The sequence below is a fragment of the Ammodytes marinus genome, assembly GCF_949987685.1.
Source record: "Ammodytes marinus genome assembly, chromosome: 11".
Classification (NCBI taxonomy): Eukaryota; Metazoa; Chordata; class Actinopteri; order Uranoscopiformes; family Ammodytidae; genus Ammodytes; species Ammodytes marinus.
The window spans coordinates 9,144,873-9,170,969 of record NC_137215.1 but is presented as its reverse complement, the minus strand read 5'-3'; the positions used below and the strand labels follow the sequence as shown (position 1 = coordinate 9,170,969).

The 26,097-nt window shown below is 42.2% G+C and overlaps 3 protein-coding genes across 3 annotated transcripts; 1 reads left to right on the top strand and 2 right to left on the bottom strand.

Annotated features, from left to right (window-relative positions):
* Positions 1-371: 371 nt before the first annotated feature.
* tex36 (testis expressed 36) lies at positions 372-1,679 on the bottom strand (the record flags this gene model as incomplete). Its single annotated transcript, XM_080036853.1, has 3 exons — positions 372-695; positions 1,402-1,542; positions 1,629-1,679. 3 exons carry the CDS (start codon positions 1,677-1,679, stop codon positions 372-374), a joined length of 516 nt encoding a protein of 171 aa, XP_079892979.1.
* Positions 1,680-5,504: 3,825 nt separating this feature from the next.
* edrf1 (erythroid differentiation regulatory factor 1) lies at positions 5,505-19,264 on the top strand. The gene is made up of 25 exons (XM_080036354.1): positions 5,505-5,959; positions 6,315-6,517; positions 6,816-6,882; positions 6,980-7,105; positions 7,195-7,319; positions 7,466-7,634; positions 7,733-7,837; positions 7,920-8,041; positions 8,456-8,567; positions 8,773-8,920; positions 9,031-9,145; positions 9,750-9,861; positions 10,521-10,817; positions 11,245-11,316; positions 11,413-11,560; positions 11,896-12,087; positions 12,466-12,666; positions 14,691-14,909; positions 15,362-15,585; positions 15,782-15,940; positions 16,316-16,465; positions 16,714-16,867; positions 16,985-17,100; positions 17,852-18,024; positions 18,419-19,264. Exons 1-25 carry the CDS (start codon positions 5,861-5,863, stop codon positions 18,579-18,581), a joined length of 3,771 nt encoding a protein of 1,256 aa, XP_079892480.1. The 5' UTR covers positions 5,505-5,860; the 3' UTR covers positions 18,582-19,264.
* Positions 19,265-19,941: 677 nt separating this feature from the next.
* Positions 19,942-25,893, bottom strand: dhx32b (DEAH (Asp-Glu-Ala-His) box polypeptide 32b; the record flags this gene model as incomplete). The annotated part of the gene is made up of 11 exons (XM_080036852.1): positions 19,942-20,116; positions 20,744-20,934; positions 21,594-21,784; positions 22,007-22,147; positions 22,283-22,474; positions 23,359-23,508; positions 23,611-23,704; positions 23,909-24,145; positions 24,247-24,628; positions 25,236-25,429; positions 25,612-25,893. The coding sequence occupies 11 exons, from the start codon at positions 25,891-25,893 to the stop codon at positions 19,942-19,944; spliced, it is 2,229 nt and encodes a 742-aa protein (XP_079892978.1).
* Positions 25,894-26,097: the final 204 nt, after the last annotated feature.

Here is a 26,097-nt window from a genome sequence, read left to right as displayed (position 1 = left end):
TTGTATTATATCCTAAATTATCCAAATCAGTATAGTTTTGAATATGTATATAACATACCTGAATGAGTCATTTGACCCTGTGTTGGATGTAAAAGTATAGATTAGATACAATTCAATGATGTCTGGAAAAAGGATTCTGAAGTGCACTTAAATGTAGTCGAGTTTATGATATGATGCATTAACATATATTACACAGTCCACTTTACGATAGATAGATAGATAGATAGATAGATAGATAGATAGATAGATAGATAGATTGAAGGAGTCTTCTAGTTTCCAAAACAAGAGGACATTCTAATTCAGTTCTTTTATTTGAGAGCCCCACAAAGTTTAACCTTACTATCTATGAATTTAACCTAGAATGATGCCATCTAGTGCTTGGAACTGGCAGAGCGGGTAGCCCCCAGCACGTCCAGGGTCTCCGGGAGGTCAAGGGCGTCGTGCCGTCCGAACCACATGTATCTCTCGCCTGCCTGGGCCAGAGCCGCCCCTGCAGACTTCTGCCGGTGGTCGCGGGTGAACCGTCTGCAGCTATTGGTTGGAACATCAACAGCGGGCTTCTCCATGAAGTCAGTGTGGTAGACCGTGTTGTTACCCGCAGCCTCCGCAGTGCACCCGTCAACTGCATCACGGCACAGGCAGAAGTGGGAGTTGTGCTGCCTGTGATCATCAGGGCACTTCCTGCGTCCTACACCCTAAAAGGATATCAACATGGGTAGTAATGTGGTGATGGATCTTAAGAGGTAAAGTAAGATATTCTGGAGAATGTTTCTTATCAAAATCACCTTTTGTCATCAAATAAGTGAATATGTCCTCACAATCCGCTTTCTGTGTGCGAGCTGACAAAAAGAATATGGTGTTTTATATACTATCTATGGTTAAAACACAGCCTAGGCTCTGTAAATAGGCATGACACTAGCTACGGTTGGCCCCTTTGCTTACACAACCTTTGTTTACATACCAGTTTATAGGGTCTAGGCTGGGTATTTACAACTGATTTTATTCAGCGCGCACACAGTACAGACAGGTTGGGGATCATGAGGAGATCTTCACTTATTTTGACAAAAAGTAATTTTGACAACAAACGTTCTCCAGAATCACCTTTAACATTTCACAATGCCTTGAATTTCCCTTGGTACTCACATAAGTGAAGACAGAGACGTTTTCTTTTAGGAAATGCTTGTTGTCATGCTTCGAGAATGGATAATCTCTGGATTCCTGCAAAGAAACTCATATTGGGAGGACAGTATACAGTCTTAATTAATACAACTGGATACAGTGGAATGGGATGACATCTTTATTTGCATTAGTGCTTCGATAGGAAGTGCAATACAATCTTTCCAAGCTCCAGGCCACGACTATACTGTGAAAAATTAGAAATTATATACTGTCAATACACACCTGCTGAGTTCTGCATTTAGGATAGCGCTCCAAGTTGAAAGCCTGAGGCAGTGAGGCTTTAACCTGAGTCAGCATGATCCCAGTGCTTGTACAAGTCTCACGGCTCCTCGTCTCATTTTCTGAAAGAACTGGATGAGCAAACTGAGAGGAAAATTCAAAAAGAAAAGCGTATTATTACATGGACAGGGTTTTAGGATGTTATGATTTGATAATGATGATTTTCTTACCCATTTGCCATCAATGCTCTTCGAATAATAGCGCTTTCCACCTTTCAACATTTTAAGAGGAGATGTGGAGTCCACTAAACACACACACACACTGTCCAACTTAATGCAAACACTGGTGACTATGGAAACATGCAAACAGAACTGAAATGTGATCTCAAATTGCCATGGAGACGTGGAACATGAATTCTGACTAAAAGAAGACTCCCTTGACTTATTATATTAATCAAACAAAAGAAGCAATTGTGCTAAAAACACATTTTGTTGAATATTTAAACAAATAAATGCACAATAATAGATTTCTCTGTTATTTGGATTGGAGAAATTACTTTTTTTTTGTTGAAAAATGTGGAGCTAAAATGCCATTAAATTAGGCTATTATACTCTGCTAGTGTGGTCAGATGTTTTACAAAAAGGTGTGTTTTTTAAAAATCAGGAAAGGGTTCTCTCATAGATGACAAGGTGACAACAAATGAGCATACAGGTAACTTTATTTCTGTTTCAATCGAAATAGAAAAACAACAACACACACTTCTATAAAACACAACATATTCATCTGGGATAGCGTTTATTTATTCTGTTTTATTAAGACATGTTAATCATTCAAAAGTTATTTAAAAATTATTTACGCAAGCTTTAAAACAAAAAAAAAAAGAGTTAAAATATGCAAAAAGTCACCAACAACACCACTGGCTGCTGCAATTTAAATGATGCCAACCAGATAATTAGACATTGTTTACCACCTCAAACTGGAAGGATTTTTAAGAACTCTTTTAGTAAGGGCTGTCAGTTAGTCCAGATACGCTATGTTAACTGGAATTTAATTGACATCACTTGGGAATATGGTGAAAATCTAAATTAAACAATATATAAAAAGACAATTTGAAGAAACTATTTTTCATTACAATTTGAGTTGGGAGGACTCACTCCATTGGTCTGGCATCACATAGGGGCAATTCGTTTTTCTCTAGGGAAAATGGACAAGGAGGTAATCCTTGTGCTGTGGTCTCCAGGGTCCCATGGGAATATATGACTTTTGTCACAGCTGAGACATGCTTGTGGCCTGAGTGTCTGTTGTATTATCGATACCTAAGGGCAAGATGAGCACAGAAAAAAGTCGAAGCACATATTTTTGGGTTACATTCAAAACACAGCTGAAGAGGTTACCATATTTATCTTCATTTGAGGGTCATGATAATTGCCATTTCTTTGCACCGACTGCAACCTATGCATTAATATTTGAAGAGGTTCTTACTCAGAGTGACTGATGCAGACATTTTTTGTTGTACCACTCCCACGAGTTTGTCAGTATGGAATGGGGACGCGCTCTTTTCCCATTTCCCTTTGGTGTAGCTTCTTCAGCTGTTTGGCCAAACGTTGCAACCTGGTAAAGAAAACGACAACAGTAACTTCAAAAGACACTGTCATTTACATTTTGTACATTCATATCCTGGAAGTCATGCAGAGAGACCACACGTTCACATACTCTTACATTTCCTGTGTGTCGTTGTACTTATTCAGCAGCTCTGCCCCCTCCCTCTTCTCCCCCATCCATCGTTGCAGGAGTTCTTCTTTCTCTCCCCGTGCCTGTGCCAAATCTTCCTTCAGTCCTTTCTGCTCTGCACGCAGCGCTGCCAACTCTTTGGACTGGCACTCTATGGTGAACTCAAATTCTGAAAGGGTCGCCTTCTGGGTGTTACTCCTTTTGGCCAGAGTAAGAGCCTCTTGGCGGTATTGGGACACACTTGTAGAGTGTCACAGATGAGAGGGTATACAATTTGATCATAAATTGTGACAGTAAACAATCACAACATGATGATCGTGGTGAATTTCCATTATCAGGATAATAGTGAATTTATTCTGGACTATGGACAAACTGCATAATTTACATGATAAAATGGTACCTGAAGAAACTGCTAAATAATAAATGACAAATCATGTTTATACAGTGGGACCCAACAACCAATTAGGCCTATTACCCAATGTGTATTTGTCTCATGGGATTACATTCAGCGTAGGTAAGAGTATTACTCTGATAGCTATGGTTGAAGTTGAAATTGAAATTACCGTGACTGCCAGTACTGCAGTTCAGCCTCTTTCAGATGCAGGACGGTGGTCAGGTCAGAGACAGTCTGAGACAGCTGGGAAGACAAAAAGTAAGGGAAGGAGGTATGGAATGAGTGGAGGATTACGGGAGGATCTCATAAATTCAAAAGGTCACTGCCAGTGCCTACACAGTACACACACACCCATCAATATCGATGGGTGTATCAATATATCCCTGCTGTAACGCCTGAGGTTTGTTTGGTACAAATGTTTGTGCAAAGTGCTGATGCTTATAAAGTCAAATGAGAGCTGAAAGATTATTGCTGCCTACTAATTAGAATCACCTTTTCTGTCAGGTGTTCACTCTCTCTCAGCTGGAGATGGAGGAGTCCGGTGTTTTTCCCAACTTCAACAACCCCACCTCGATCTAAACTGTTAAAAAAGCCATATTACAGATTAAAATACAGGCTATACAATTTAGAGAACAGTCAAGGTCAACAGAGACGTGTATTAAATGAAATGCTGAATTCCTAACCTCTTGGACTGAACTTCATCCAAAATTTGTTTGCGAATTTCAAAACGTTCTTCCAGCCGAGACACTGAAATAAATGAACAAACAAACAGATAAGTCATCATGCTGGGACTGTAGGAACATCATTGGAAAGGCTAACCATAGCAAAAAGTGACTCTTACAGCTTGTGAACACGCCGACGTATGGAAGTTTCTCACATTGGTCTCTCTGTTCCAGTCGAGCGCGCACGTGATTTTTCCAGCTTGTCATCGTGGGATAAAACACTTTAACCATATACACACGCGACGGGTTTGCTACGGTGACCACTGATTCTTGTCTTGGTAGAGGATGAAATGACTGCTAAAATGATTCCATCTGCAGAATAAATAAATAACAATGTGCAGCAAAGTTTCACAGCTCCTCCCTAGTCAGTCAGCTGCTTGACATTCCCCTTCTGGATGTTACCTCTGACCTGCACGTCACTGGACGTGTTTAAATGGTAGCCTACTTTATAGCCTACCTGAACTCACCGCTATATTTCAATTCCAATATATTTATTTAAAAGATGAAGGTTAGCCTTCCGTATAGCAAGAAGCTATGCAATCTTAATATTTGATAGGATTTTGGTATTTAGGCTTAGGGCCTTCATAAAACAACAAAAAACAACAACTAATGAGTAGCCTATTTAAACTTTTGATAATTTTATTTTTTAAAGTCAAATCATATTGCAAAATGTTCTACTTGTAGCCTAAAGAAACAATGTACATCCATATATGGATAGGCTACTTCTATAAATAAACTGAATGTTATTATATAAAATAATAAAACGTATTATATTATAGGCTACAATTATATTAGGTATAAAGTAGATCTATATTATGCAGTTTTTAAATGTTGCAAATATCATTATTTTTCCAAAATATTTACACACTTTTCTTCTTTATGAAAAATATCCGTACAATAACACATTACCAATCGTTTTGCTAAGCCATTTGTTAAAAACAGTGAACATCTAATGTAATCACTGAGTAAATTTCGCAATAAAACACCATAACAGACTAGAAAGTGCTCAACTCTTCTAGAAAGGTTGGCTAGGAAAGTACTTCCGGTTCGCTTTTTTTCCAATACGATGGTGCGGCTGAAATAATTCTGACAGGAGCCAAAATTCTACGTTAAAAGGGGCTTAAAGCCAACTTTTTAATTTATTCTGTAATACTATAAAATAATATATAAAAATAAATACGTTTTTTGGAGTTTGTCTTACCATGATTCCGGAAGTTGTTTGCTTTCTGCTCTCTCTGTCAATAACAGTGTGGCTACAGATGGGAACAGAAGGAGCTGTAAGCTAATTTAACTAGTTAATTACGGGCTGAACTTTACTTATTCCTACAACCAAACAAAAGCCTCCCATATTAGCGACGTTCGTGTATAATTCAATAACCTTTTTGTTAAACTACACTTTAATTAAGAGCTCCACGAGTCTCTCTTTAGTGAAGCTAGCCTTTCAAGCTAGCAAACTACAGGCATCAACTAACTTTATTCACAAAATTGACGCGTCTCACTTGTTGTTAAGCCAATGTATAGGTTCTCGTTGTGTTGTCAAAGCCATGGATAGGTTGTCTGGTTGTTGAGAAATCGCCGGTGTTTGCTGCTGGGTTGAACGGTAGTTTGTCCCAGTATGAGTGCATCAGCTGGGGACAGAGAGCCTGGGACCCCCTTGGACAATGGAAAGGAAGACATCAGTGGCCCTGCCTGCACAGGAGAGAACAGCAAACATGTAAGTAGTTACTAGACTGAGCAGACAAAACTATTACACCGACGCTGTTGCTGTATGACAATCAATCTGCCTTCCTAGCCAGCAACTGCAGTGGTTAATCGATGGACATGATGTAAACATGTCTAAAATATAATATTTAGAATGTTAGGCCTTGAAGTTTATTATAATGTCGATTTTGGGATGTCTCGGGCGCTCTTTTTTTTTAATTAATATTATTTTGTTAAGCAAAGTCATATAAAATGAATGAAGACAGAGCTAATAATGGTAATGGTCTGAGAAAGGCACTGACATATCAATGATCCCTGGTCATAGTAACTTAATCTCTAATCTGATGCTGTACTTTGTGATCTTTAAGGACTCTGCAGTAGGCAGCAGTGAAATAAAGAGCCGTGCTGTGGTCAAGTACTCTGCCGCCCCGCCTCCCACCAGCTATGCCCTGCTGCAGGAGAAGACGGACCTGAAGCTGCCGCCTGCCAACTGGCTCAGAGAAAACCCTCAGCTGGGCAGCGCTGGCACCACCGTGTTAGGCTCCAGCAGCAAGAGCAAGCCTTTCTCCAGGTATAGTATCACAAACAATAAGAAAAACACAACTATTTCTTCAATTGCTCACGGTTACCAGTCAAAGCCACCTTTCCTGTAAAACAATTCCCTCATTAGTACGTGCTAAGATCTCCAGCCAGTGGAAATTATGAACGCTTATATGAATTTCCTTCCTACAATTTAAAGTGCTATGAGTTAAAGGAGCTACATGAGTTTATTGAATTTACATCTATTTATAAACCCCACTGATTCATTGGCCAGTGGATATGGATGAATTGTCAATCCATCTGACCCTGTCCCTCTTCTTCTTTTGTAGTTTTGGGATGGCGTATGACTTCATAGATTGCATCGGGGACGATGTTGACGTGGTATCAGACTCAGAGGTTTGTAGTGCTACTGTCAAGCTAATGTTTCTTTCTTTATTTATCTTTTTTTTTTTTACACAAATCGGATGTTAACGTTGTTTCCCATCACATTCAGAACATCAAGAAGCTGTTGAAGATTCCCTACAGCAAGTCCCACGTCAGTATGGCCGTTCACCGCGTGGGACGGACGTTGCTGTTGGATGAGCTGGACATTCAAGAGCTCTTCATGAGATCCTCTCAGGTACAGCAGGGCTCATCCCAGAACATTTTTGGGATGATAACTGTGTTTAGTATGTGGTTTCAGTGTGTGTGTGTGTGTTTGCTTTGTAGACAGGAGATTGGACATGGCTGAAAGAGTTTTACCAGCGGCTGATAGATCAGAAGTGGCAGAGGAAGAAGAAGAGTAAAGAGCACTGGTACCAGAAAGCTATCCTGTCAAAGTTCCTCTACTACAGGTGAGTGCTTGGTGTGACTCAAATTAAAGGAGTATATGGCAAACTGTTCCAACAATGAAGACCTCGGAATCTCATGGGAAATTGAGAAAAGGTTACACTTTAGTTTAAGGTGCAGGCGTCTTATTCCGTCTGTTTTTTTCCTCCAGTATTAATGGTGACGGGGCTGCGGAGCCTGTACCGGACAACCTGAACGAAGGGGAAGAGGAGGAGGAGGAGGAGGAGGAGGAGAACGAGGCAGAGATGTTCAGTTCTTCGTGGCCCACAGCCTTCACCAGCCCATCGTCTGATGCAGAAGAACCAGACGCTCCCAAGCAGGTACTGTGTCAGAGTAGATTGACTCTCGGGTGACCCGCAAAGCTTCTTTACGTGATGGTTTTGTTGACAGTATTGCTTTGCTACTGTTAAATGTGCAGGAAAGCGTTTCTGTGGACAGCAAGTTTGCCCTGGGACAGGTGACGCCCGTACCCAAAGAACAGAACCTCCTCCCTATGCTCTTCAACGAGGGGGAGAACAGTCAGGTAATAATACAACCTTTTCCCCTTCCTTGTGCACACTTATATAAACTGTTTTATACAACTGTATATGTCACTTGTTCGACAGGGTTTGAGAAACGATTTTGTGAGGAACATCATGTGGACCTTTGAGGACATCCACATGTTAGTTGGGTCCAACATGCCTATTTTCGGAGGTGGTCGCTACCCTGCCGTCAGTCTGCGACTCAGGTTGGAATTTTTTTCAACCATTCGCTCCCATCTTGGATCTGAAATGAACACTTATTTAGAGAAAAAACTATAATAAAATTCATGCAAGTTTGATTTTATTGTGCTTGATGATTCTATGACCTTCTGTTAGATGTCTGTTTTCAGCAAGATAATGCGAGTTAGTCTTAAGACATGGCAAAGAAGACAGAATTGTGCCATACAGTTTATTGTCAGTCTGTGGAATATGCACTGTGATTAATAAGAAGGTAGAAATAGCTGTTGGCGAGTCAGTTTTTAAATGAGTTTTATCTGACCTCAGGAGGTGAACCAGAAATGTAATTTTGGATTCTGCAACCTCATCAGAGTCTCACAGTGGTGCCACACTGCATCATTCCTGCTTAATCTAACCTGTAACTGTCTGACTGTGTTTTTCAGGGACAACAATAAACCAATCAACATTTTGACAGGCATTGACTACTGGCTGGACAATCTGATGTGTAATGTCCCAGAGCTCGTCATGTGCTTTCACGTCAATGGAATAGTTCAGGTGAATGACTGTTTGGCTTGGCTGTAGTCCCATAATCGCAGCACATGTTATTATTATCTGTTATTCTAAACCTCATAGTAGAACATAAGTAATGTTTGCTGTGGTAGTCATTTGTAATGGCAGTAAATGTGTTTTTGAAATCATACATTTTAAGTTTTTTATTGAAGAAACAGGTGTCAAATGTATTTTCTGTTTCCCCCTGCAGAAATACGAGATGATAAAAACAGAAGATATCCCACATCTGGAGAACTCAACGTTCTCCACACGGGTGGTGAAAGACATCGCCCAAAATATCCTCTCCTTCCTCAAGTCCAACTGTACCAAAGAGGGTCACACCTACTGGCTTTTTAAAGGTGGGAAATAAGTCTTGAGGGCTTTGTATTAATTTCTGTACTTGTACTTTACACTGTGCACCTGCCTATATTGATTTTTTCTAATGTGTTCTATTGCTGTGAATCCACAGCTAGCGGGAGTGACTTTGTGAAGCTTTATGATCTCACTACTCTGTGTGAGGAGGCGGAGGCGGAAGAGAAATGTCAGAATCCCTTCACTCTTCCTGTGGCCGTGTTACTATACAAGTGAGTGACTGCAAAAAAGACTGACCATGGAAAAACTGGGGAAGTCAATTTAACATTTAAAGAATTGAATTCCAGGCCTGAAGAATTGTCTTCCTATCAAAAAAGCTTTTGACATGGGGGCGCCCTTAGCTCAGTCGATAGGGCGTCCCTCCCCCCATGAGCCTCAGCCAGCAGCGGACCCGGGTTCGATTCCAGCCCGCGGTCGTTCTCTGCATGTCACTCCCCTCTCTGCCCCATTTCAACTCTGTCTCTACACTGTCAATAAAGCATAAAAAAAATAAAAATAAATAAACATTTGACATCTCAAGAAAAGTGTACCTATAATATGTCTTTTTATGAATGGCTAAAGACTGGCGAAAGCTATAGATGTAAAGTTTTGAGGTTTAGTCAGATGCCTTTTTAAAAGGTTCAAAAAAGTTTACAAAATGTGAGTCTGTTTATGGAGTTGGAAGCCTGAACAGCCAATCCAACTACCGGTATTTAAATTGTGTATTGTTGTTGAATATTTAAAAATTAAGTCATTTTAAATGGAAAATTCTAATTATCAGTGAAAGTGTTCACAACAGTAATGAGTTCTTGTTCATTCTCTGTTTTGTGTGTGCAGAGTCGCCAGCAACCTGATGCTGAAGGCGAGGCAGAACAGAAAGCACTACGGCACAGTCAGAACTCTGCTCTTAAACTGCGTCAAACTTCTGGATCAGGAGCAACATGCCCAGGTAAGTCTCACCTTATCAAGTTCCATTTAGATAGAGGAGGGAAAGGCTTGGAAGGAGCGGAGATCATGTGCAAAGAAAAAAAGTATTTGGCCCAGATTCAAACTTTTAAAGGATGAGCTGTCATATAAAATGATAGATAGGTAAAAAAAACATACAGAGAAAATAGTATTTTCAATCTATACTCAGCCAGTAGGGAAGGAAGAAACTGAAACAACTTCAAGTCAGGTCAAGTCAACTTCATTGTCAATTTCTGCAATATGTGCCAGTCCTAGACATACAGTTGAAAATACGTTTCTCTTGTTTCTCACGTTGCAATAAGTACAAACGATTTAAAAAAAAGTTCTACATATATAATACATTCATTCTAAATAGTGCAACAAGTAAGGCAAAACCAAACAGTATAGAAAAGAAAAGAAATTGAGACAATTGTGCAATTTAAAGAACATTATAATTGCAATATGTGCAATATACAGTAAAAACTAAGGAAATTGAAAATGTAAAATATAAGGGCATAACAATGTGCAGACTAGGGTATAAGTAAATAAATGTAAAAAGCACCGATGTAAACACCTAGATTGCCATCATTCAGATCTGATTGAATGTGACTGAATTTGATTGAATGACCCCGATCTCTCCCCTCCCATCTCCTGTGTGCTCAGATCATCGCTTCGGCCCACTACATGCTGTCAGAGCTCTTCCAGCTTGACGAGCCCCCACAGGAAGACGAAGGAGAGTCTCTGCGTGTTGGGGGTTCAGAGGACAGCTACAGTGATGAAGACAGGGAGGAAGAGGAGGAGGAGGAGGAGGAGGAGGAAGACACAGAGCTGACAGAAGACAGTGACGAAAACGGCTCCTACAACTCCAGACTGCAGGACGATAGCAAAGCCGTGGCCGTCATCCGCTCTGTAGGGGAGCTGTCTGTCCCCGAGAAATACAAATCCACTCACCAGATCAGAGTGAGTGCAATGTGTAATGTGCACTGTGTCTGAGTAATAAGTATGTAGATTTCTTGTATCTTGTGATTCACATTTCCTAAAATTATGTTATTTCATGGTTTACTTTACCCACTAGGGGACGCCATCAAGTTTAGTTTGTGGCAATGGGTTCGGGAAGAAAAAAAGTTTGTTCAGAATAGAGTCTATGGATGTATAGTAACGACTAGACCAAGTTAATAACCGAGCCATGTCTTTTGTCATGATTGTAGGCTATAAGTGTTGACCTTGAAAGATTGATTATAAGATTTAAACTGTGTACTGTTTTGTGGAACATCATTTCATAACGTATTCAAGTGCCTCTCCTCTGCACAGACCCCTAAGGGAGACTGTGTGGAATATACAGATACAGAGACATTACTAATAATCCCTTTTTTTTTTATCCCTGCAGCCAAGCGGTGCTTTCCCCGTTTCTCAAGACAAGGAGGAGAAATGCAGACATGTCTTGAGCTATGTGCTGAAGGCAAGTCTCTGCTTGATATTTGCGTACATATACGATACGATATGCGATATGCTTTTAATGCTCGACAACTGTATTCATTATCGCTTTAATACACAGGGGCTGAAGGCAGTGGATGGCAGCATCAAGAAGGAGAGTGATCTCCCAGCGGCAGACCCTAACACGCCCATTCCCCTCAAATATGAGGACAGAAGTGCAACCGGAGCCTGCGCTGCTGAGACGGGCATCTCTCTTTTACTGGAAAGAGGTCAGTGTACAAAGGATTTTAAAGGATAATTGAAAAAGTTAAGCATAATAACTAGTGTTTTTTTTTAGTACACAAAATGTTGCTAAATCACTCAACTCCCCGGACATTCAACCCTGCATGTGTCTTTCTCCTGGTCTTCTAATGTGTGTGTGTGTGTGTGTGTGTGTGTGTGTGTGTGTGTGTGTGTGTGTGTGTGTGTGTGTGTGTGTGTGTGTGTGTGTGTGTGTGTGTGTGTGTGTGTGTGTGTGTGTGTGTGTGTGTGTGTGTGTGTGTGTGTGTGTGTGTGTGTGTGTGTGTGTGTGTGTGTGTGTGTGTGTGTGTGTGTGTGTCAGCAGCCATGCCTTTGCAGTCCGACCAGAAGCACCCAACGCGCTCAGGGATGATCCCCGGCTCGTGGCAGCACCGTATGAAGCTGCAGCTCTTCCTCAAGGCCTCCAAAGCCTACTACGTCCTGTCTGATGCAGCTACCAACTTGCTGAAGTACGGGCGAGCCTTGCGCTACATCAAGCTATCTGTGCAGTGTTATGGTAAGTTTATTTAACTCTCTAATACACTGTTTGAAAATTGGTTTAATGTATTTCTAATCGTGTTTTAGGAAATCCTGGTGACTTTTTTGCTTAATTATCATTAAAAATATGTAGTTTTGTCTTTTTTACCAGCCTGTTATTTATGTAATGTATTTATCCAGTTAAAGTTAAGTTAAAGAAGAATTGAGAAATATAATGCAACATTCTTAATCAGTAATACAACTTTGATCACACGTCCACTTTTTAACTTTTACATCTAATATCATAATAAAAACTGATAATAAAATAATTACAACTCCATTGTTTGGTGGAAAAATTAAATTAAATGTAATTTATCCCCCCCCCCTTTACCCACTTCTTCCATTGTTTTTCCGCCAGATGCCTATTGTTCAGTGAGTGGCGCACTGCACCCGCAGGTGCTGTACTTTCACAGCCAGTGCCTGTCTCTGTGTGGGGACATCCAGCTCATGTTGGCCCAGAATGGCAACAACAGAGCAGCATACCTGGAGGAATACAGCTACCAGACCAAAGAGGACCAGGAGATCCTACACAGTCTGCACAGAGAGAGCAGCTGCCAGGGTCAGTCACTTCAGACCAGAGACAATCACACAAATCCTAAAGCACACAATGGCAGGTTTTCTAACCTGATTTACTGAATTTAGGGATGTTAGCAAACGCTTAAAAGGCCTAATCCATAAATGGTGTATTGTCTTATAGTGACTTTAGTGAGTAAGTAGTTATTTATTCAGTCATTATAAAACAATAATTCTAAACATATCACCTTGTATACTTATTCACCAGCAAATAGTGACTAAAAAGGCTTATTTATGCCTATCCTACAGTGGAGGAAATAAGTATCTGATCCCACACTGATTTTGTAAGTTTGCACACTTCATGAAATGAACGGTCTATCATTTTAATGCTAGGTTTATTTTAACAGTGATGGACAGAATATCAAAAAGAAAATCCAGAAAATCACATAAAAAAAATATATAAATTATTTTGCATTTCATTGAGTGAAATAAGTATTTGATCCCCTATCAAAACATTGCTTAGTACTTGGTGGAGAAACCCTTGTTGGCAAGTACAGAGGTCAGACGTGTCTTGTAGTTGATGACCAGGTTTGCACACACCTCAGGAGGATATTTGGACCACTCCTCTTTGCAGATCCTCTCCTAATCTTTAAGGTTTTGAGGCTGTCACTTGAGCTTCAGTTCCCTCCACAGATCTATTGGATTAAGGTCCGGAGACTGGCTAGGCCACTCCATGACCTTATTGTGCTTCTTCTTGAGCCCTTTGCTGTATTTTTAGGGTAATTGACATGCTGGAAGACCCATCCACAACCTATTTTTACGGACCTGGCTGAGAGGAAGAGGTTGTCACCCAGTATTTCATGGTGCATGGCCTCATCCATAGTTCCCTCGATGCAGTGAAGTCCACCTGTCCACTTAGAAGAGAAACACACCCAAAGCATAATGCTTCAACCTCCATGCTTGACTGTGGGGATGGTGTTCTTGGGGTCATAGTCAGAATTCCTCTTCCTCCAAGCATGGCGAGTCACTATGATACCAAATGACTTGATTTTGTTCTAATCTGACCACATCACCTTCTCCCAAGCCTTCTCTGAGTCGTTCAGGTGCTCATTGGCAAACTTCAGACAGGCCTGTACATGTGCCTTCTTGAGCAGGGGGACCTTACGGGCACTACAGGATTTTAATCCATTACGGCATAGTGTGTTACCAGTGGTTTTCTTGGTGACTGTGGTCCCAGCTGCCGTGTAGATCGGGCTGATCCCTCACCTTTCTCATGATCATTGATACCCCACAAGGTGAGATCTTGCATGGAGCCCCATACCGAGGGAGATTGATGGTCATTTTGTGTTTCTTTCATTTTCGAAAAATCGCACCAACAGTTGTCTCCTTCTCACCCAACTTCTCGCCAATGGTCTTGTAGTCTATTCTGGCCTTGTGCAGGTCTTCAATCTTGTCCCTGATGTCCTTAGACAGCTATTTGGCCTTGCCCATGATGGAGAGGTTGGAGTTTGATTTGTTGATCATGTGGACAGGTGTCTTTCATACAGGTAACAAGTTGAGACAGGTGTGTTTTATACAGGAAACTAGTTGAGATTAGGAGTACTTTTTTAAAGCATGAGGACTAATCTGTGGGAGCCAGAATTCATTATGGTTGGTAGGGGATCAAATACTTATTTCACTCAATGAAATGCAAAATAATTTATATCTTTTTTTAAATGTGATGTTCTGGATTTTCTTTTTGATATTCTGTCTATCACTGTTAAAATAAACCTAGCTTTAAAATTAGACCGCTCATTTTTTTGTAAGTGGGCAAACTTACAAAATCGGTGAGGGATCAAATACTTATTTCCTCCACTGTATATCATATCAGTTAAATATACCCACGACAAAAGAAAAGGAAATACAGAAACCAAGATATAAGCGATGAAATCCAACAAAGAACTAGATTATTCACATTGGTGACCCTCAAAAACTCAAAACGTTGCCTGGAAATGTCCTCCAATGAATAAATTCTGCTCAGTTATTCATCGTTCCATTCTTTTAAACGATGTCACTCCCTCTGCCCGCTAGCCTTCAACATGGCGACAGATCTGTCCATGGACCCGGAGTACCAGCTGTTTGTCAGCAGCAAGTGCTACGAGGCGTCGTATGAACTGCTGGTCTCTGAGCCTCTGAAGGATCATGCCTCTGATCAGCTGGCTCAGGTGCTCAAACGGCTGGGCAACATCCGCAACGAGATGGGAGTCTACTACATGAACCAGGCTGCAGCCATGCAGACTGAGAAGGAAGGTATGTGGGATTATTAAACAGATGGTGATTTGACAATAACAGCCTTGATATACAGCCTCCTGGATGCATTTATTTTTCTCAGTGTTTTAGTTTAGTTTAGTTTTAATTTAGAGGCCATTTCTTGGCACTGGAAGGACAACGAACAAAAACATCTCTTTGGATCAGAAGAAATGGGTCGTAAGAATGACAGTAATAAAGATAAGGGCTTTAAAAAGTTAATTGAACAATTAAGGTCATTAAGAATTGAGTTACCACCGCTGTACATTGAGTCTTTAATACTACTTAATGGCTTAATACAGTTGATGCAGAGAGGGCTGTCTATAGATAATCATGCAATTAACTTTTTTTAATCAATTGACAGAAATGTATGCTTTCCTTTGTGCTTACATGATAGTTTTAACCCTGCCTTTCTGTCCATGTTGCTGTATCTAACTCTCCTCTTCACCTTCTAGTGAAGACGTCTGTGTCGGTAGCAGAGCAGGAGATGTGGAAAAAGAGTTTTGCTTTCTTCGAGAAAGGCATGAAGGACTTTGAAGCCATTTGCGACAGCACCAATACAGCCTTGCTGCTGTGTAACACCGGCAGGCTGATGAGAATCTGTGCTCAGGCCCACTGTGCCATGTCTGACCAGAGCAGAGGGGAGCTCTCACCTGAGGAGGCCCTCTACTACAACAAGGTGTCATGTCCAACCCTTTAACTCGTACTATTGATTCTGCTGTAAGCTGACTGAAGCAAACAAAAAACTGTTTGCTTTTCTGCTTTGTCTATTCACTTTTATATATCTCTGTATTTGTATCCATCTTGCTACTCTTAACATTTCCCTGGTATGCTCTTCATTTATTCATTATGTTTTCATCACATGTTTACCCCAGGCCATAGACTACTACTCACGGGCCATGAGGTCGCTGGCAAGCCGAGAGAACCACGCAGCGGTGTGGGACAGTGTAAACTGGGAGCTGTCCACTACGTACTTCACCCTGGCTACACTTCTGCAGGACTACGCCCCGCTGTCCAGGAAGGCCCAGGAGCAGGTGGGTCTAACCAAATCCCCTTCACACATTATACATGATTCTATACACAAAAAAAAAACAGAAAAAACATGGTGCCTATATATGGGTGCATTTTCAGTTGTTGTGCATCAGTACCATCCGGACAATCTGATCAAACCATCCATCCCTGTGTGTGTGTGTGTGTGTGTGTGTGTGTGTGTGTGTGTGTGTGTGTGTGTGTGTGTGTGTGTGTGTGTGTGTGTGTGTGTGTGTGTGTGTGTGTGTGTGTGTGTGTGTGTGTGTGTGTGTGTGTGTGTGTGTGTGTGTGTGTGTGTGTGTGTGTGTGTGTGTGTGTGTGTGTGTGTGTGTGTGTGTGTGTGTGTGTGTGTGTGTGTGTGTGTGTGTGTGTTTTCTCAGATTGAGCGTGAGGTGACTGAGGCGATGCTGAAGTCCCTGAAGTACTGTGACCTGCACACTGAGACGGCTCGCCAGCCGCTCTATCAGTACAGAGCAGCCACCATCCACCACCGCCTGGCATCCATGTACCACAGCTGCTTCCGCAACCAGGTCGGAAAACCATGTCAAGTTTTACAATTTATTTATTTATTTTTTAATTTGTGTCTAAAAATATGTCCATGTTTTTTTTAATTGATAAAACATGTGTCTCACTCCGTTTTTTTGTTTACACCAAAAGAATATGTGTTATTTCATGAATGGAAAATTCCCTACACACTGACTAGAATACAATCACTTGTTATGGCAGTATTATTCACACTGAAAGATGCCTGTGTTTCTGGCTCTTGATTGTGTGACAGGTGGGGAATGAACACTTGAGGAAGCAGCATCGCAGCCTGGCGGAGCTTCACTACAGCAAGGCCGTCTCTTTGTTCCTCAGCCTCAAAGATGCGCCCTGCGAGCTGCTCCGCACGCTCCTGGAGAGAGTGGCCTTTGCTGAGTTTACAATGGCAGGTGTGTAGCTGAGAATTCTGGGAGGTCACCACCAATGTTAGGCTTTGTATTAATCATAATATCATTTCTACATGCACGGTCTCTTACGGTAATGTTTTATATGGTGTGTCTCCACAGGCCAGAGCAGCAGTGGGGCGAAGCTGAAAAGCCTGACAGGAGCAATAGAGATCCTGGCAGAAACCCACCATGCGTTCCAGATCATCCACAAAGAGCTGCTGGAGGAGCAGGGAGAGGTGTGTTTCAGACGGGGAAAGCCTTTTGCAAAAGCTTTTTTTTTTTTTCAGCTTCCCCTTCCTCGACCGCACAGTGTAGCCTTACGGCTTCTGCACACATCCTGCGTCTACCTCTGGAGCGCATCACCTTACCTTACTGCTGCGTCTCTCGGACTTTTCTCGGACACACATGGAACGTCTCAGCAGCTGCTGCTGCTTCAGCGCTGCTTCTAAAAGCCCTATCTTTCTACATAGAGTTTTCATAGATAATTCCCATTAAAAATGAAGTTATTTCGTGTCATTTATGATGCATATGATTTATATTGAGTCTAATATTGAGTCTGGACAGTAATCCGTGCGTCCCATTGCCTTTTTTTTTATTTATTTTTTTTGCCACATTTTCCTTGTTGGAAGTTTTATTTTGAAAGGGACACACCAGGAAATGGTGAAACTACAGCGAAAGCTGCCAGTATGAAGTCAATATGACTCGCAGCAGAGTATTTCTCTATCAGTTAAAGCAGAGAGACCCGAGAGAGACGCGCGGCTCTCAGAAAAAAATAGGCGAGCCTCCTGAGGTAAAGGGGAGCGTCGCTGCAGACGTGCCTCCGACGCGCATCAGCAGTGCGTCTGAGGTTGGATGTGTGCCCGCTCTAGGTTGATTACACGGTCAGTGACAAAAAGTCAGATGCAGACGCGAGGTAGACGCGCAGTAGAGGTAGGATGTGTGCAGAGGCCGTAAAACATCTTCTTCTTTTCACTTCTTGTCCTGTAGCTGAGTGAACCAGACCCTTGTAAGTCGGCAGAGGCTCCTGATGTGGCCAGTGGCCCGACCTCAGGCCTGAACCTGGGGGAAGTCATGAAGTTGATTGGCGTGTTTGAGCCAAGCTTCTCCTTCCTGCTGCTGCAGCTGATCAAACTGATGACCACAATCAAACGGAAACCAAGGTGAGCAAAAACCTATCACACCCCTATGTTATATTAAGTTAAGTATGTACTATATAATATCCTTTAAATCTGGTGAACGCTTGTTGACAAAATCAGTGAATATCTCCTTGTGACCTGTCAGTCGCTGTGTGCGCTGAAAAAAGAATCCAGTGTTAATCCACAGCCTAGGCTCTGTAAATGTGTATGTAAACAAAGACCCACACAAGCTAAAAAGGGCCTGTTTACAGAGCCTAGGCTTTGTGTAAACACCAGCCTTTTTTCAGTGCACACACAGGTAGCATACTTTGACGAAAATATATTTTGACAACGGGCATTCTCCAGATTCGCTGACTCCACCTTTAAACTTTCCCAGTGCATTGCTCATTCCTGACCAACGTATTTGTGTTTATTACAGCAATAAGGATGAGGAGTTGTTGAAAACCTATAAGAACGTGTACTCCAAGCTGCTGCGAGCTGAGAAGAACGCCCCTCTCCTGACCCGTGTCATGCTCCACATAGAGCTCCTTCAGCAGCTGACCCCGCAGACAGCAAGTGACGACATGGTTACACATTCATGATAATGACATACACCATGGCAAAGGAGACACTCAAGACTTTAACTCTGCTTTTTGCACCTTGGCTGGCTTCCAAGTCCCACTCTGGGAAAGACTACACAATTGTCTGATTTTACGGACACCATTCTAACCAGGCACACGCTCAGGCATCTACTCTGAATTACAGTTTAAAAAGCTAACTTCACCTCCTGCGCCTTCAAAATGAATTCATCTTTTTCTAACATCTCATCCCAGGATTTTGAATTGTACATTGAGAGTTGTAAATTCTGAAGATATTATTTAATTTAATTTTTTATTTTTTTTGCTTAAGTAGTCATGGGTCATATGTGTAGGATTTGTTGTTTACTGCACCAAAATTCACCTGGATTCACCTCTTTTTTTTTACAAACAAAAACATGTAAAGTCAGAAGAATTCAAAGGTAGTATAATAAATTATAATTTGTATGTAAATTAACGTTAACAAGAAAAATCATTAATCCCATGCTCAGAAAAAAACAGTAATTTTAATTTTTAATTTTCAATAATACCAGTAATGCTGTGAATAATTTAGATTGATACTTGATGGATGGCTGACAATTTGAAAAATAAGCTCAGACCCGCCCGTTATTTGCTTTCCAAAACAACAGTGTGCAATAGTTTGAATGCAAATGTAGAGGCTACTTGGTCCACATTGCTGTATGTGTAAATGTGACTTTGTATCAGCATGGTTTGCTGTGACATGGAAAATAAAAGGTTTTTAAATTTTATGAAGCACCTGCCTCCTATTTCATATTTCTCCCCAAAGCATAGGACAAAATGTTAATGGACTTATATGACACATCTGACTAACTGTGAGCTGAATTTTTTTAATGGATAACAAATATACAATATGATGACTATAATGCTAGTTTATTTGCCTTGAAAAGACAAAGACGAGTGAAAGATTTAAAGTTGGTTAGGCAACACTGTACCCCGGTGGGTTTTGGCATTGGTCCTCTTTGCACCGTTCAGCCCGGGTCACTGTAGAGTGGACATGATGTTTTCAATGCGGTCTCAGTGAACTGGGTCACCCCACTGTTTGCTGAACTGTATCCACGCCAGATGGAGCTGCAGGCGGCTAGCACACTGTCCCTGCACCTCATTAATCAGGCTGGACCCTCGCTGATGTGGGTGACTGACTGTTGGACAGTGGCTCAAGGTAAAATGTAAAAAAACCATAACCCACTGAAAGTCATCATGAGAACACCTATTATTGTTTATTTCATAGAATTGTGCACTTTAACTATTCAAACAAATACAGGACATGATATGTTGACATATGAAAATATGATGGACACAGATGAAAGGACATTATACAATTAGCCTAGTTGTTGTTTTTCCTCATTCATTGTATGATACAGCGGTCATACGTCTGTTCCACCCGGGGCTCCTGTTGGGATGTTGGAGGTTTCTCCTCTTGGTATTGAGAAGTTCCCTGGTTCAAAAAGTGTTGGAGGATTTCTTTGCTCTCACTAGGCGGAAGATTGTAGAAAAAATACTGTGGCGCCATCTGAATGAACCTAGCGGGATAGAGGACAGTGTGTTAAGCAGTGTTTATTGCAGCACATGGAAGAGAGTCATTTGTGTAGAATGTGACTGATGCGCGTTCAATTTCAATTTGGCAAGCTCGTTTTTAATTTAGGCTCACTTTTAGTGGCACCCACTTTTGTTCGGGAGAACACTTGAAGTAGTTAAACTATCTCCTCCTTAAATTATTTTGAATGGCATTATATGGAGTCACACATTTCAGGATGTGGAACGTAAGAGAGCATGACAAAGGCTGCAGAGCTCTCCCTCCCTCCGTTAAGCTGTAGCTCCCACATTCCCAGGGTTTCTATGCTATGCCATCCGTAATCAGCTCTCCAACCAGCTGATACTTTAGAGCAGGATTATGATACCACCCCTCACACAACTAGCATGTCTAGTCTCTGCTGAACTGGGGCTTAACATGTGGACCAAAAAAAGCGAAAAAGGAATGTGTCTGTCTGATTATGTTTAAGCTTTCTCAGATGTGAATTTACGAGAGTGGTCTGCTGGGTTTCGCTTAAAAACAAGAGGCTGCCGTTTAGTTAACAAGACTTTATATGGTCAGTTATGTGAACGTTACACAAGTGCAAGAACTAAATGTTGACATGGCTGAGACTCACAGCTCTGGTGTTATGGTGGTTACGGTGCGGAGGCAGTTGTCTTCAGAGAAGGAGTGCTCATGAAACATCACCCACTCTGGCAGCTCCAGCTTGGGGCTTTTGGTGCCGTAGCCAGACAGAGGATGGATCTGCGCCACATGCTTATGGGTCAGAATGAAGTAGTTCCCTGATCCGTCAACATCCCGAGCCACCTGAAGGGAGAAATCATAGCAAGGCCAAGTCAGATGGGTTTCACCACCCAAGAATACCTTTTCTAAATAAGCCAAGACCTTAGCATACAAATACAAAATACATCAGTATAGTCAAACACACAATTTAGACTTGAATAAAGTAAGTCCAAAATAAAACAAACAAAAAGAAAGGGCAAAATTCACCGAAGAAACGTCATAGTTTTCTTATTATTTTTAATTTTTTTAAATCTGCAGTTGAACATTTTGAAATGGAAAGTGTTGAATGCAAATTCTGAGAAAAGATGAAATTTCAGTTCAAATAGACGTGTTATAAGAAGTAGGGAGTGATGAAGTGGAGAATAAAATAGTGCCAGTTCATCTGTATACACTAAAAGAAGGCAGCACTAAAAAAAAGTGGCAGGTGTGCATAAGTGTAAGAACTGGGGGTGGGGGGAGGGGGTTAAGAATATTCTATATTCTAGTTATGCATGTGGAAGTTTGTGGGAGTGAAAAGAGCTGAAGCTAGTGTTGTTCAGAGGTGAAGGCTTGAGACCTGAAAGGGTGTGAAATTATATTTGAGGAGAAAGAGATGAATGCTGTCGAGACTACTTTGGGTGATTGATGCAGGCTGAAATGTTGTAAATTTAATTAGAAGCATTTTTCATTTTGAGTCATCTGACCTGCATGAAGAAACCTGCCAGCAGGGCTCTCCTAATGTTTAGGGTGTTGCTACGGGAACCGAAGGCAGACACTGAGATGGGCAGCTCGATCCTCTTCAGAGTGTCAAGGAGCTCTTTACGAAGAGTGTCAGCCATCAGCAGAGCGGCGTGGTTCAGGTAGAAATCCTCACACCACTTCTCCACATCACAGGCTAATGAGGGGAGAGGACAGAGCTAATAAGGGTGGATTATAGGAAGGCAGAGGCTGCGATAAAGACATATGGATGAGACAATAATCAAAGCATATGTGTAACAAGGAGTTTCGTTTTAGTATTTATCTCTCCATGGTCCGCTATCTCACTAAGGCAAATATCCCCCAACAAACACAATAGTCTTGTTTTGAGTGTATGTAGATGATGCTCTCTAAAACTCACATGGATCCTGCTGGCACTGTTTAAAGGCCTTGTAGACATTGATGAGGGTGAAGTGGTCTCCCGCTGGGTGCTGGAACATTGTGCGGCACTGGGTCGCTTCTGGCTTCAGGTCAACAGAGGGAACCAGGAAGCAAGTGGGTGCTAAAAAAAAATCCACAAGACAAATATGAATATACAGTATCCCTGATCAGATGTATAGCAGAATGGTTCTGGACATGAATATGGTATTGTACCATAGCAAGGCGTGTTTATTTATATGCTAGGCTAGCACATTACCTGTTAGCATGGCAGCAATGATGACCACCTCGCTGACACAGTCAAACTCACAGGAGGCGAGTAGCGTCTTGGCCATTTGTGGCTCCAAGGGGAATTCAGACATAATGATGCCCATCTCTGACAGGTTGCCATGGTTATCCAGAGCTGCCAGGTAGTCCAGCTCCTCCAAAGCCTGCATTAGGCCCCCTGGATCTGGGTTGGGAAGATTTTTGGATTCAATTTTTATTTTTATTTTTCTACATAATTTGAACTTTGGTTAGTAATGTGGGTTGAACATTGGGAACCAAATCCTGCAGAGAAGCAAATATATTAATATATGAGTGAGATTATTAATTAAATACACATACAGTTTAACTAAAACCGAGAGGATTAGTTATTTTCAGTTTTCATGCCATGCCTAAACTGTAATCCAAAGAGTGACCAACTGGGACAATCACCCTTAAGTATACTGACACCCCGGTGGGCACAGTGGGAGTGAAAAGGCAGCAGGGGATTAGGTTTTTTATAATCCTCAGCAACATCTGCCATGCATCACTATGCAAAATGAAGAGTCTTCTATGGTACAAAGGAGATTTTGTATTCTGCTTTTGCAGCAAACATGTATTTCGATGAACATCACGAGGAAAACAAAGAGAGACGCCCACATACCAACTCTGATCAACTAATGGGAGGCTCAGTGTGTGTGTGTGTGTGTGTGTGTGTGTGTGTGTGTGTGTGTGTGTGTGTGTGTGTGTGTGTGTGTGTGTGTGTGTGTGTGTGTGTGTGTGTGTGTGTGTGAGTGTGTGTGTTTGTGGGGGTGAATAAATCCGGGGGAACAAGAGCACACACCGAAATCAGGTCAACTCTAAAAGGATGCTCGCAGAACAAGAGCTGTCAGTTCAGCTAAAATACGGCTCAGTGCCCTTTAATAAAAAAAGTTCCTGTCTGTTGGAACAAAAGGGAACAGGCCGACTGAACCCAGAATTCCTCTAAGTATCACTGAGAAAAAGGGGAACAGCCAGGTGCTTAGTCAATACAAATTTCCATAACATTTTTCTCTGTGTTCATATTCACATTTTATGTAGCCAAAATCTCACCCGGCCGGTCGATGAAGTCACAGTGACGCAGTCCCGCGATCTCCATCCTCTTCAAGAAGAGCACAGTGGAAGTTATGTTAGAGTCCACAATGTGTGGCCGCAGCTCAATGGGAAGCTGTCTGTCCTCTGGGTACAGACAAAAACACTTTCCTAAAGGACAGAAAGATAGTTTTATAATAGGGACAGCAGCAGAGAAATGGCAGCCAGGGATTTATATCACAAGTGTTTTTGCAACAGTTTATAACTTCTCACCTGTTGGACCTGCCAGCTGTTTGCGGCTCTTTGCTTGGCCCCTGCTGATTGGCTGAATCATGACTGAGTTTGTTCTTATCCGGGGGTTGTAAACCTGCAACAGCATCACAATATGTTGGAATGTTACAGTAAAATAACTAAATACTTCAACTTCACAATATTTCACAGGCAAATATTGTACTTCATCTTCAAATCAGTAAAAAATGGCAATTTATTACACTGAAACTCAACCCTCAAATGTTTAAGAGCTCTATATGAAATGTTGTTTCAATAAAACATTGAAGTCAGACTGACTCACATATCTTTTCTCAAGCCCTGCATCAATGAGAAAGCTTATTGAGCTGACAGCCCAGAAGAAGTCCTCGTTGGGGCTTGATGTGAGAAATACTCTGCGGGTCTGGCCCGTCTCCTCCTCCCCCAGGATTGGTAGATTCCCGGGCTGGCCTGGGTGCACTGCAACGGGCAGGAGCTCACCCAGATCAGGGGGCAAGCTGTGTCCCTCATGACAGAGAATGTCATGGGCCAGATCTATCTCCTGGTATGGAGAAGAAAAGCAAACAAGGAAGTCAGAAGAAGACACATTTGCAAGGCTGCTGATTCCATCCATGATTTTTTGTTTTTATTATATTTTTTCACCTGTGTCGTCACCAGAAACACCACCACATCTCCTGCCTCTTTAGAGCGGTGGATCTCCAGCACCAGACGGAGAGCAGCGTAGAAGTAGCTTTCCCCCGTGTTGCTGTACACCACCTCCCCTGCAGCAGCCCTGCTCTCCAGGCAGATGAGAGGCACATCAGCTGGGCAGGTGAAGTGGGCCAGCTGCTTGGGGCCGGGCTCCACGCTCAGGAGGACGACCACACGAAGCTCGGGCCTCTGCAGGGCCACGTCCTTCAGCAGACCCTGGAGCACGTCAGTGGCCACCGTCCTCTGGTGGGCCTGGTCCACCACCACCACGCCGTAGCGCTCAAGCAAAGGGTCTGACATCATCTCTCTCAGGAGCACGTCATCTGTGCAGTACCTGCGGTGCCGGGGCGATAAATTGAGGCTTGACTTTTGATTGAATTCATAATAATAGCCTGAAATAAATCCTAAGATTTATTGTTTTCATTATGAGGCTCTATAGGCTTCAACAGTGCCACAGTAAATTCAGAGGAAATTCATTCAATGTGTACCTCAGGATGGCATCTTTTAATGAAAACCACTTTGTCTACACATCAGCATTGCCCCCTATTAGTGTAATTTACTCTGATAATTAGTCTGGGGAGTGGATCCTTTCCAACTCACCGACTGCCTGTTCATCTCATCTCCCTCCTCTCTCCCTCGCTGGCTTTCTTTGTTCTCCAGCTGACTTATGAGAGAGCCACATGAGGGAGAGTGACATACGGGCAGACGGGGAGCCGGGGCAGCTGTGCATGAGCCCCCTGAAAAGAGCCCCCTCAAGCCCCTATTGTTCACATTCTCTCTTGAGAATAGGAAAAAGGCGGGGTGATTTAGCTTTGTAGCTGGGTCGTGACCATGCCTTTTTGTAACCCCAGAGAATCAGACAGAAAAACACTGGATACATCTGCGTTTGAGAGTGGGAAGTATTATTATTATAATTAGTATAATGTTCTACTATAGCCTACCTCAGGACTGTGTCATTAGCGCAACAGGTTTCCAAGGGGATGCTGTAGCCGACTTCATGGCCAATGTTGACGTCCATCTCGTCAGTCACTCTTAAGGCGAGATCAACCGCCTGCTGTGCGTGAATCTGAGAGCAAACCACCATGCCATGTTGGAACTGGACTGAGAGACAGTATTCAGCACACCACTGAGGAATCTGTTTTTAAAAAAAGGAGTCAGATAAGTTGTTGACATAGCATAATCTTCCTCACTGTAAGTTGATAGTAGGGGGGCTTGAATGTCCTCCTGTTGAATCTGCAGTTGCGTACATGAAATATGCAGCATTTTCCATGGCAATGCAATTTAAAGTGTCAAATGTGCCCCCACAGGTATACTCACTTGCGAACTCCTTCCAGTTTCAGCTGAGCCACTGACAATGACAAACTGTCCTTTGGCCACAGCGTCCATGAATTCAGACTTTGCTTTCCACACTGGCAGTTCTTTCCTTTCACTCAGCAACTTGTAAAACCTGGAGGAATAAGGCAGTCCATCAAACTGATTAAGCTCCAAAATGTCATCGTATTCTTTGTCTCCTTGACTCAAAGCGTCTGCGTCACAACAACATCTTGATTTCCCCTCAACATAGTCCTGTCCAGTTGAAGTGGTAATGTCCTGGGCCATCATAAGTGAGCACCCTGTCTGTCTGATTCAGACTTCATGTAACAGATCCACAGAAACCAGGTTTGGAAATCTCCTGCTCTCAGGAAACTGTTGGGACAGCACACAGACCTCCACTGCAAGAGAAGCCAAATGAAAAGGGCTCACCAGGCGGCCAGCCCAGTGTTGTCATGTGGCCACTAATCCCATAGAAGTGTGGTCATCCAC